Raw genomic sequence first — 13,194 nt, 5'->3', positions numbered from 1 at the left:
TTTTTTTTTTTTTTTTTTGTTGTTGTTGTTGTTTCTTGACTTGCCGGTCGAGTATAGCCCAGAGGTTTTCGATGGGGTTCATGTCAGGAGATTGGCTCGGCCAGGGCAGCTTCTGGATACCTTTTTGTGCCTGCCGCTTTTGGGTGTTTCTAGCAGTGTGACACGGTGCACCATCTTCTTGGAACAACTTGTGACCACTCATTGTACACACAAAATAATTGCGCAAGACAATGAGTCATGATACAAAATACAAACAATAATACTCTCCATGTTATGATGAACGCCCAAACATGAAATGGAACATTTACAACATGACAGGATTTTCTATGGGATTTAACTTGTAACGTAATTATGTGATTATGTCAAAGCTGCTAATTTCAATTGGTACGCATAAAGCAGAAAACGATTAATTAAAAACTAGTTGGTTGAGTGTCTCGGCGGCAAATATAAAGGCTTATGACGCTACAAACTGGTCACAATACCAGTGATGGGTGCAGCACAGACATTATATATATAATCAACTGCGCAAGTCAGTGGTTCATGCTACTAAATACAAACAATAATACTCCATGTTATGATGAATGTCCGAACATGAAATGAAATATTTAAGCTCCTAATGCTTGTTACTTTTTTGTTTTGTAAATTTCAATTGGTATACATACAGACAGCCCAGTGTAAGTTCGTGCTTAAAACAAAGCAAGTAGGTTAGGGACTTTTTTTATTCTCCAAGTATGTACTATGGGTTATCTTAAAATAGATCGTGAAAATAATTTTTATTAGCTTAATTTTTAATTAGATTTATATTTTTCTTTTTCTTTGGTATAAACGTATTTTGTAATTTTTTATTAACATGCCCTTAACTTTTTTAATGAATATTTTCTCGGTGTTTTAACAACATGATATATAAAATTTGTTGTCATCGTTTTATTATAAATATTAGAATTAGTATTATATCTATCCATCGCTTCTGTTTGTGCATTACTCAAACTGTAATGGATAGTGTTGAATTAGACTTGACTTGTATATAAAATTCAGTTTTGAGGGGCCCTTCTCCTACAAAATTTTTCCGAGGCCTCAAAGCCCTTAATCCGGCCCTGACAAGTTGTAATCACCGCTTCAGTTCATCATCGGTTTTCGGTCTTTACCTTAGGGGGGGGGGGGCAGCTGTCTGGATATGTTTTAATGTTCACGCTATTTCTCTTCTGTGAATGTTAATGTATTTGCACGAGGGCCGGAGTTTTCAATTTTTAGAATACTTCGTCATTGTAAAATAAAAACTAAACCTAAAACAGCGCGCTTAGTCAGCTTTTCTCTATAAGAAACTGAGAAATGGAATTAGAGCAACATATTTTTTCGTTTAAGCCGGTTTCGTAATGTTTTATGAAATTCACGCAAAAGCGATAGTGATTTGTGCTGGCCGTCCATAATTTACAAGTAATTATCTAAGTGGGAAGGCAGCTAGTCTCTACCTCCCACCGACAGCTCTTGGGAATTGACAGTCACTTTTATAACACACCCACGACCCCAAAGTACGGAGTGCGATTTTCTTGTTTGTTTTGGCGATAAAGGGACGCGAACCACAGAACCTCGAATCCACAGTCTGCCGATTTCGGAATATGCAGTCGGCATTGATTCAAGTTCTAAACTCAGATTTTAAGACACTTCTGTAAGAATCATTCGGGAATATTTCCCAACACTCGGGATAATCGCAGCTTCAACTTGCTTAGTGTAAATACATGTACAGCAGTCTGAATAAACCACTAAAATGCCAGGTCACACCAACTATTAGGACAGTCATGCACGAAGCTACATATACATATCGTGGATGATTCTAAGTGTCGATTATCAAATTAGCAACAGCTTCCTTTTCCTAGAATTAGCCAGTAACACGTGTGCCACCGAACAATAGAATTGGGTTAATATGCCCTTTTTTTTAATATTTAAAGAAACCATAAAAACACGTTTTAAACCGCATTTTCTTAAAAATATATGCTTATGTATCGTATACGGTGGCGTCTGAAGTTTAGAGAACCTAAATGCAGTATCTTAAGATTAACCTGAGAAGTATCTGTGGTCCGTCTCTTCAAATATAAGTTTTTTTTTGTAACTTATGCATCAAATTACACCTGGGTCCTTGACTTTGTTCGTGACAGGGTCACCCTCTAAGATGAGGTACACAAAAATATTTTGAGGGTTAAACATTCGTATATAAAAGTTCTATAATATTTGACGTGTTTTACTCTTAACTTAGTTTGACAACATACGTTAAATTGGTTTATTTTTTTATCGTAGCGTAGATTACACTGGGAGTTACTTTTTGCATGTTTAAAAAAGTTAGATTGTAATAACTTGAACAATTAAAGGGACTATATATATGGGTCATGTGATTTGGCAATGAAAAGAAACATACCAGAAGTGAGACGGCGTAATTTACAGGTCACTATCAGGATTAAAGCCATATTGGGTAGGAATTAACATGCTCTTGTGTATTTTTAACCATTGGATAACGGTTCTCAGTCGGGAAGGGGAGGTGAAGCTAAAATGTTTGGGAACCCCTGAATTAGATCATTAGTTGCTGTAACTTGACAACGTTGGTAATGTATATTAATATGGCTGACAATCAAATTTAAGTAGAGATTATAGTTCAGAATAATAAGAAAATTAGATACAATTAAAAACTTGATATTCTACTATGGCACAATTAACCCACTTTCGGCTAAAAACAGTTCAACCTAAAAGGTTGAGAAATTTCACTCATATAAGGTTATGACACACATAGTAGCGAACGTAGTTGGCCTTTTCAAACTTTGAAACACCCTTTGTATTCATGACCTACATTCGCATCTATTGTTAAAACGAGTTTCATATTTTAAGTTTAAAGGGAGTGTTTTTTTTATTGGTTCGAATCTAAGTTGAGAATATATAACATGAAATATCATGATCGTACAAGAAGCTTGGGAACAAAAACTCGCATGTTTAACTTCGAACTTTTAGCAGGTGTTCTTCTAACTATATATAGTCCTCTGGTCACTTCAGATTGTTGTTACCCGTAAGTTATAATTTCGCAATAATTTGAAAGAACTAGATGTTAGCAAGTAATGGACTCCAGTTACCATTTTAGTGTGATTACAACTTGTGTAGTGTAAAGTGAGCCTGATATACGATGAACTAGATTCAGTATTTAATATATACTATATGCTACCTGATAATGAACTAAGAAAAGTACCAGTTTTTAAGTTCTTCTAGAAGCTTATTTTAATATTATCCTTTGGTTTCATAGTGTAATCAAGACGATTTTAATTTCTGAATGCTGTGTCGTAGGCTATAATAACTTTTTGTTGCTTTCTTAATATATATATATGCAGTTTCGAAAATTTTGACAGTTTGATCAAATTAGTTTTTTTTTATACTGTTTATGAATACTTTCGAAGTTGGTTGTTTAAAATGGCAAAATTAACTGTCGTTCGAATCGTGGTCCCCCCCCCCCCCCGCACAATATAGTTCAAGAATAGAAAAAGTATTTCCTCGAAATGGATCAGTTCATATTTTTTTTGGCTTATATAATAAATGAGAAACAAATGAATAGATAATAAATCTTCCTAAGAAGTAACTATAATATTACGAAAATATGATAACCTGCTGCCTTGTAGATAGTACATTTGTACAACGTACTATTTAGAAACCCATTTATAATGATTTCATGTCATGTGAGGAGTCTTAAAGTTTTCTTCATTTACACTTTCTATTCTCCAGTTCGACAAATTTTAGTCTTAACAATTTCTGAAAGTTGCCCCACTATTTAAAGTCGTTTCTTACCTTTAGAGGTTAACCAAAAAAAGTATACTAGACTTGTGACGGATGATGTACAAGTTTGTGTGACTAATAATTGTTTTTCTATTCAGTTACGCAGAACCAAATCTCTCGACTTTATGGCCGATTTACAAGCTTGGATAAGATGAACACTGGAACGCTCGGGTAAAGTTTAGTGTATTTACTATGATGGAAGTGTATACTAACATTTAGAAGCAAGAACAGTATGTTTAACTATGATCTATCTTGGCTTGCTAAGATCACGAATTAATAATGCTTGACAGTGAAAAATATATAGATATCAATTTTAAGAATTCTTTCTTTATTTAGGTCTTAGGTTTATAAAGCTTAAGAACATTCTAGAAACAAAAAAATAAACAGAGGGGGACACTAGCTGATGCATACCTTGTCATCTCCTTACACTTGTTTATGGAAAAGTGTTTCTATTTGTGTACTGATTTTCTTTTAACTTAGATTTTGGGCACCAACAGATGCATTAACTGACAAGAAAGTAATGCAAATACTAACACTACCTGTTCATTTCAAGGTCCAATGAAAGCAAAATGTCTTTGTTATGGACTGGAACAAAAGCAGGATATTCTTAAAAGCTATTAGGCCTCTGGGCTTAAACACCAAAGCACCAACTTGTTAAAGACATCTGATTAAATCAGAGTTTCACAAAATTGTAAAAGTTCTGGTGGATATTCAGCTCACAAGTCATTGAAAATTTGGTGGACTGAATAATAAAATTGATATTATAGAATATTTTTCGTTTTAATAGGTAATGATAATCATTAGATTGCAGCCTGAGTGTAGTAATATCACAGAAGACTTAAAGTCAAAAATTCAGTTCAGGTGTTAATTGTATTCATATTCTAACTCAATTTCCCTCTGAAATTGAAACCACACATCCTCTTTCCTCTCATCCACTTCAGTGTCTGTATCTGAGGCACTGTCATTATCACTGTACAGTTTGACACCTCCTGTGTAGGTGTTAAAATATTTTGCTCCTACACTAATGATGAGGTGTCCACAGCAGTTGCTTCAGTTTCCTGCTAAGGAAAGTTAAGTGATATATCTTCTGGCAAAGATGAAGTTGATGGTTCAACAATGATCTTCCTTCTGTAGGTTGTTCTCCTCCTCTGGTCAGTTGGATAAAGAATGAAGGCATGCTTTTGTTTGATTTCCTGGGATTAACACTATTGCCAAAAATCTTGATACAAACAGTACACTTCTTAACACATCACTCTTCATCAAAAGTAAGCCATGTTTCTCGACCCTTCTTCTAGCTATCCTGAAATGTTTGAGGCTTTTTCGTAGTTTCAGAAATTTTCCGTTTCTCTTTACTGATATTTCCATTCTTCGCTGACGAAGATTTTCATTTAACTCCAGGGGTGTACTTAATTGGCAACACTGCCATTTGTAATCAATAGAATACAGAGTGAGTTTTCTTATAGTGAATTTCATTGGCTGCATTAAAAGTCATCAGCTAACTGAGGGAAACGTAACAATGATTTCTTTATATGGGGGAAAAAAAAAGCATGTACTGCAGTCTCAAAAGAAAGATGAGTAAATGCTCATAAAGAATCATCTGAAAATAACCGAGAAAATCACAGAAACTCTACATATTCTAGGAAACTTATGGTAAGTCTACATGAAGATATGCCAGACCGAATGTCGGACAGTATTAAAAGACATGTCAGACTATGACAATTTCTGACATTATGCCCCAGAGGACCGAGGGATTTGTGAAATTATTAAGTCCTGTTTACTCTGGACAGCCAGAAATATCAAGTTTAAAATCTTGTAAAGTGCCACAAACCAGTTGATGATACTTAAGAAGAAGATATAACATCTAGTGAGAGTATGATTGATAATTTTAAGTAACATAGCGTATCACTTGTGAGAAGGCTGTAGTTTTGGTCAAGGGTCACGTGTTACATGGAATGTCTCCTTCCTGGGCTTTGCTCTGTACTGATGAAATGAAGTACTGGCATACTAATAACCTAGGTATATCTAATATCTACATATTTGTACATTTATACAAATCATGAAAAATGACAGACATTAAATCATGGGGAAGAAAACTAATATAATTGAATTATAATTTCCTGAATTTTTAAACATCTGCATAGGCTTAGCCAGTAACTTTTTAAAAAAAATCTATGATCAGTTAAAGTATTTCTTTCATACTAAAAACATACCTCAGTGTTTTTAATTTGTTGCATATAACTGATATATTAATTATGAACATGCCAAAAATAACACATTCAATAAGGCATGAATCAGGAATACTACAAACTGTTGAACACTGGAAAACTATTTGTCGTTAAACCTGTTAAGTTGTGTATTTTATCAGCTAGCTTATCATGCTCCAATGGAATGAACTAGTGCAAAAATAAATAAAATTGATAATGAACCTATTATTGACACCCACTTAAAATTAAGTGGGTTAAAAGATATTTATTCATGGAAAAAAATAAACACCAAAATATTAAAATCACATCCTTGTATAAGAAAAAATTTTGAATTAAGCCAATAAATACCAAAATATGTTAATAAATAATTATCTCCATTGCACTGAGACACCAGTCTTCAGCATAACATACAATAGGTATTTTGATTTTTTTTTTTCTAAAGCACAAATCTCATTACATTTAACAGAAAAGGAGGAAAAACACAATTATTGTTAATCTATTTCAGCCGAGAAGACTTCCTTAGGATCCCAGAGCTGGCTATAAATCCTCTGGGAGATCGAATTGTCCATGCCTTCTTCAGCGAGTCCCTAGATGGCACAATCAACTTTAGACAGTTTGTAAGAGTTCTGTCCAGGTTTCGAAGGATAAAGGAGAGTGAAAAAGACAAATTAAATAGTCGAGAGGAGAAATTGAGATGTGAGAATAACTTTATCTTTACAGAAACTTCGTAATTTAAGGTTTGACCTTGACATTCAAAGATATTCTACAGCTATTAGAAATTTTTATTTGAGGTTAAGCAGCTTAATATCAGAATATGAAGAACAAATTTTAAAATTCTAATCTGAATGCAGCTCAGTATCTACTGATGTACAAGTTTTCAGAATGTGAACACCTGTTTATTCATAGGTTTTCCTCTTAAAAACTAGAATTGATTTGCAAATATTGCATAATTCATTAATTTTACCTTAATGTTATTTGGATAACAAGTGAAAAACAAAAATAGTTTGCAAAATACCTAGATGTTTGTTAGCTATCTATTAGGTACATTGTTCGCATTATTATTTTACAAAATAGCAATTAATTTGGGCCTGGTGGTTAGGGTGCTTGAATCCCCATCATCTAACATGCTTGCCCTTTCAGCTGTGGGGGCATTATGTGATGGTGAAGACTAACTGCCTTCCCTCTAGTCTATCACTGTCAAATGAGGGATGGCTAGGGCATATAGTAGGTTTGCACAAAATTCAAAACAAATCAAACCATACATTTGTTATTAATAAAAAAATAACTTGATGGCAGTTAATTTAATGAACTTCTACTTTTGTTTACTATTTAATAACTTTATAAGCACTTTCTAAGTTGATACAATGCATGAAATTAAGAAACTGCATTTATTGATGAAATTTGTGTTTGGCATGTCTAGTTGCTTTCAGGATGTATGACCTAGATGATGATGATAAGATATCTAGAGATGAACTCCTGGCTGTGCTCCACATGTTGGTTGGAGTAGACATATCTGAAGAGCAGGTGGGTAGAGAAACATTGGTATATAGGGAGTGGATTGTTGAGAACAGATTCACATGGGTAAATTAACTTATTAGCATCACAGCTTTCTTGAAGCTATATTTTTAAGGTAAATATCAGTAATGTCTATAATAAAGATGTAGACAATCTCAAGTTATTAGATGTTAAATTCTAAATATGGAACAAAAATGACCAATAGAGAAGCAAAATAACTACAGACAACAATGAAAGTAAATCCAGGATATAAAGTTATTATTTACTTTAGCAGAAATTTTATTTTAATCTAAACTGATTAACACTATTATTTCTCTCAAACCTTTTATACTGCAAGAATGTACATGTTCCTTATTATTAATAACAAAAGAATCTCTACTAAATAGTCTTTCCCTTATCAACAGTGCCCATTATTTATCTACCTAGCTGGTAAATACATTAGAGGCAGTGTATATGCCATAAACAGATAAGCACAGAAGATAGACATGGAACCGCTAAGATCAGTCTTTCTATGCTGTATTATCTGCCATATAATGAAACAACTTCAAATGGGCAACTAGAAGTTAAATTAACATTGTGTCACACAATATTTAGTAAACTGTCAGTTACAAAGGACTTTCCCACAATACTTTAGAAGGTGAGAACCATTCCATTACTACAATGGCCATAAAAATTTTAAAAGAACTTGCATTGAATATTTTGGTGGCTGGTCAGCTCACTACCGGTATTTTTGTTACTAGGGTATTTCACTACCTGACAATTGTCATAATCTCCTTTAAGATCATAAAATAAAAATATTTCTTCAATATTAGTTTATTAAGAAAACAAGGCTCTTATGTTGTAAAACATTTTACTTAAAATGATGAAAGATTTGGGCTTTCTTGGAATCATTGTAAAGCTATAATGAGTCATTTATACATAGCTGAGCAGTAGCGAAATGTCCTAGAACCGAATATATATTTTTTCCAAGTCAGTATAATTATCCAGTTTCCACTAGTTAACCTTTCACCATTTCTGTGAAAGTTAAATGAATAATAAAATATTTTAATCCTAGAAAGTGATTTGTACCAAGCCTTAGCTTAATGATTAAAATCTACTGATGATTTTAATATATCTGGAAAGATGAACTATTTCTAGTGTTACCACTTGCTGTATAGAATAAAACAGCATGTTGACAACAAATGTAATATTACCATATGTGATCAAAAATACATTGAGTGAAGTGGTGTATTTTCAAATGCTTTAATTTGATTCTTTCAGTTGGCAAGTATTGCTGATAGAACAATAATGGAGGCAGACACAGATGGAGACAGGTTGATCTCATTTGAGGAGTTCTGTGCCACCCTGGAGAGAACTGACATAGAAGAGAAAATGAGCATTCGATTTCTTCACTGAAATGTTTTAAAGTATACTGGCAGAGATTCAGTTACAATCCCAACACCAAGCTGTAGAATACACAACATATTCATATTGTTTTTATCAGAAATATTGAATGCACATTTTACACACAGTTATAGTTTGACTTAAAAATCTATGACCTATTCACACTGTATGCAAGTTGTTTTATCTTTATGCCATTTACTGAGGGAGTTTATTGTGACAACAAGGCCGTTATGCTTTGAATCTACAAACCTAAATTATTCCTTCTGTGATTCTCCTTTAGAAGTAATTTCTTTGTACAGAGGGTGTGCTGTAGGGAAGTGAAAGTGGCATTTGTCACATCAGAAATATTTCAATTATTGAAAACTTGCAACTTCAAGACAAAATGCTGAAGTACAATTTAAATAGTTTTTTGTGATAAATTTGGAGTATAGTGGATGGATTACTTAGTTTTGTATATATTGTTGCCTTGTATAGAAACTGATTTTCAGTCAATTTTTCCTGACTTCTGTAGATAAATAAGACATAGTTATAACAGTGGCTGTAACTATTTCTGTATAGTAAACTGTGAAACGAAGTACATGCAGTATTTCCACTTCAACCTACAACTCATGAGTAATATTGGACATTCCTCTTTTGATAAACTACATGTATGTTTATTTGCACTTAAAGGATATAGGCTTATAAAATTATAACATAGGAGATACTGTACTGGTATTCTGTATATATGAAAATTATTATTAGCCCAGGTCTTATGTAAACATAAACTAGTTCAATAATATCAGGTGTACGAATATTGTTATGTTACAATTGTTGTTTTATTCCTTGAATTTAGGAACATGCATCAAATTTTTTCAACTACACTTCGTCATTCTGTTGCTAGAAACCTTTATAATAATAGTGCTTAGAGAATATACATTTGACACCAAAATTTGCTAAGGAGGGAAAGGAAAATTATCAAAACAAAGTATATTCGTTTCATAAATACATTTTGTAACATTTAAGCTGAACTTGATACTGCCAGCTTTTTGAGATGATCCATGAAAACTTGAAGACTGACATCATCTGTAAGGACAGGAGCACCACTCTCCTAAAAAAGATAATTTCTATTACTTTCCAAATCTTACTATTTTTTCACTGTATAGTAGAAAATTTAGTTTGTTTTCAAATATGTCATCAGTGCATATAAACAAATTTCTAACATTTAAATTTTAAGCAATTACAGACTAATACCACATGCACCCACCACCAACATAGAAGAAAATATAAAAAGGATATACCGTTTGATACGAAGTCTTTGATGGGCAAGTGGCATGAAAAATAGGAAACAATACAATTATTATACAGTACATATTAAAGACAAGATTAATCATATATAATTAATATCAACCAGCAAAAACTTACTAAAGCTGTTATGAGAGTGGTGTGTTCACATTAGAAAAGACTGACCAGTGTAAAGTCTTAATTACATGGTATATGAACCAGAATGATACACAAAATTGTATAGTGCTTCTTCCTTTCAGATGGGTGACAACTGCATTGTTTGAAAGCATCAAAATACTGGGCAATTTAAAACATTTATGGTCAATGAAATGTCAAAAAAATACAACAGTGCAACTAAGTTACACAGCTGTTGTGCAGACTTGCACTGACACTAAACGTAACATCAGTTATTCTCAGGCTCCAGTAGTCGTGAATATTTTCAAGTGCCATAAGCACAATTTAACAGGTATCAATTTTAAAGCATACAACTTGTAATATTTCCTTCCATATGAACAGTTAAACTAAGAAAAACATTTATAGTATAATAAGTTTTATAAGCAAGGTTACAACATTCACAAAATGCTCAATGAACATACAAATGATAGTTTACATTTAACTACAGCTGAAAACAAAATGGTACTTGGTCATTATGAGCACAGTCCAGTCTGGTTAATCGGTTAATATACATTGGGTGTATGTATTAATACCACATCATAAGACGTGAATGCTTAAATGAAATATAAAAAAAAAAAAAGAAATATTTTGATATTTTTGTAGCCAAGTAAAAATCTAGTAAATGTAAACCTTAAGCAGAGATTTCAAATAAAAAAAAACATTATATAAACTCAAGGAGAAGTAATAGATGGATATAATTCTAGCATATCTATTTATAGAAAAATGCAACTATTAAGAATACAAAGTTCACTCACCTGACCCCATCCATACATATTGTTGTGAGTAATTGAAGGATTCACCTTAGACAGTAAAAATCTTGCCTGAAACATTGTGGAAATTGTTGAACAATAAGTAATAATAAATTTGATTGGGTAATGCAACATTTAAAAAATTTTATTATGTATCAATGAAATAAAGAATAAGGTCACTTTTTACAGATGTGCAATATTTCATAAAGTAAAAACAATTGTGGAAATTTAATAATAACTGTTCACCAGCCCAATTAAAAAGGAAACTAACAAAATAATACAGAGTATGAAGTAATTTTTACTTGAAATTGGCCTTTTTTTAATAGTTAAATACACACACATTTTCAGATTAACAGAAATTTTCACAACATTGTGGCATAATATACATCTCTTCAAAACTTCACAAAGTCAATCTACTAAAAAATCACAGAAGGTGACCAAGACAACCATTTAGCTACAATAACTAGCACACATATTAACCATTACAAACAGCAAAAGTAACAGTTTGGGGGAGAAGGAAGCCTTTTATATGGACCACACAATAGTTATTTTGCAAGATACACTTGTCAAAATGAAATTATGCAATGCCATGTTACTTAATATGAGAAAGTGTAATAACAAGAATAGTAAAGAAATTCCGAACCTCTACTATTTAATATTTATTACTTTGAAACAAATATTTATATGAGCTATGAATATGAACAGACATAGTCAAAGTTATAATACCAGTAAACACTAAATTATGTAACTGGACACATAAATGCAACTAATTTTCACTTAAACATTAAATTAAACAAAGTGGCCAATATATACCATAATACTAGGTGTACTTCTGCAGGGTCCCTAAAAATGTTCTGTTTGAAGAGTAAATAAAACCAAAATTGGAGTAACAATTATTTTTATTTCTTGCTTTTGAAGTTCATATGTCATTCTATGTTATAGCCTACATAATGCATAATTCTTCGTGTTTCGTGGCATGTGCATGTTTTACTGACATCATGGCAGTACAAACTGCAACATTAAGTGTCTCTTATGTGACTCCATTTTAGTGTCTACTGAGTGACAGTCAGACAACACTACCGTATAATGGTATGAGTGGTAAAAACAGGTGAACCTTCTAGGCAGCCTTCATTCCCCTTTTTTATACAAGAAATATCCCGAAAAGCTTGTACAGTTAAATATGGAGATTGTGGTTGGGGAAGGTTTTGGGGCTAAGGATACAATATTCTATAAAGCATAACACTCAATTGTCCAAATTTAAATTTTCAACAGGCATATGATTCAAAGTGTACATATAAACTATGGTGAGGCCACATCAAAGGAACAACAAAACATGGTTTCACCAGACTTTTCATTTACTGAACTCTAGGGTATGAAAGCAACAGAAGTGGAAACTGACAACATGTCATGTAACTGTGACATTACATTCCTACAGCCTGGAATGCCCCAACATGAATAATTTGGCAGAATGACTGATGATGTGCAACAAATTTGCAAAGCTGTCATTAAAAAGTTACTATTTTTAATGAATCTAATGTTTAACTGAAAATACTTACATGATGTATTTGAATGTGTTCAATTATACATGTTATTCCTTACTGCTATTATATTAAACCAATTATTTGATTGTAACTACATGTGTGTACATTTTATCTGCAAAAATGTGTCTGTTTCCATACTTTTGAAAGGTAGTGTATATCACATTAAAGTTATGTAAATCTGGTAATGAGTTTAAATCCAAAAGCAAGTGGAAAAATTATGCATGCTTTGAATGGATGTTTCTTAACTCTCAGCACAGGCTCAGTCCCTGCGACCAACCTCATAACCATTTTGTGCCTGTTATAGTTTTCATGCTATAACTTTTAAATTAATAAGCAAATGTTAAAATTTGGCAGATTATCAGTAAACATTACAATGCTTTGAATTGCCAAATATCAAACACTTTTATTAAGTCTTAAGGTTTGTAAAGCAATGTTTTTCTCATGTATTTTTTTTCTTTTCACCTGTTGCCTATCCAACATGCAAAGTAATTTTCATTTTAAGATTAAAAATACTTTTGTGCACCAAAAAATTTTCAAATTTCACATGCGAAATCTTTATAATAT

The 13,194-nt window shown here is 32.4% G+C and overlaps 2 protein-coding genes across 4 annotated transcripts in view; one reads left to right on the top strand and one right to left on the bottom strand.

Moving 5' to 3' along the window:
* Nucleotides 1-9,473, top strand: part of LOC106466321 (calcineurin B homologous protein 1-like) — a 14,822-nt gene extending 5,349 nt beyond the window's left edge. The window contains exons 2-5 of the mRNA XM_013926594.2: nt 3,903-3,975; nt 6,514-6,704; nt 7,429-7,532; nt 8,784-9,473. Of these exons, the coding sequence (XP_013782048.1) occupies nt 3,903-3,975; nt 6,514-6,704; nt 7,429-7,532; nt 8,784-8,918 (503 nt within the window). The 3' untranslated portion in view covers nt 8,919-9,473. The remainder of the gene's footprint in view (nt 1-3,902; nt 3,976-6,513; nt 6,705-7,428; nt 7,533-8,783) is intronic.
* Nucleotides 9,474-9,701: 228 nt separating this feature from the next.
* Nucleotides 9,702-13,194, bottom strand: part of LOC106466320 (protein transport protein Sec23A-like) — a 33,656-nt gene continuing 30,163 nt past the window's right edge. For 2 of the 3 annotated variants that reach the window (XM_013926592.2, XM_013926591.2), the window contains exons 19-21: nt 11,096-11,161; nt 10,184-10,198; nt 9,702-9,993 (exon numbers count right to left, since the gene is read on the bottom strand). In XM_013926592.2, coding sequence (XP_013782046.1) covers nt 9,904-9,993; nt 10,184-10,198; nt 11,096-11,161 — 171 coding nt within the window. In that variant the 3' untranslated portion in view covers nt 9,702-9,903. The remainder of the gene's footprint in view (nt 9,994-10,183; nt 10,199-11,095; nt 11,162-13,194) is intronic. The other variant, XM_013926593.2, reaches the window with a different exon arrangement.

The sequence above is a fragment of the Limulus polyphemus genome, unplaced genomic scaffold (assembly GCF_000517525.1).
Source record: "Limulus polyphemus unplaced genomic scaffold, Limulus_polyphemus-2.1.2 Scaffold2220, whole genome shotgun sequence".
Classification (NCBI taxonomy): domain Eukaryota; kingdom Metazoa; phylum Arthropoda; class Merostomata; order Xiphosura; family Limulidae; genus Limulus; species Limulus polyphemus.
This window is presented reverse-complemented; position numbering and strand designations above follow the sequence as displayed.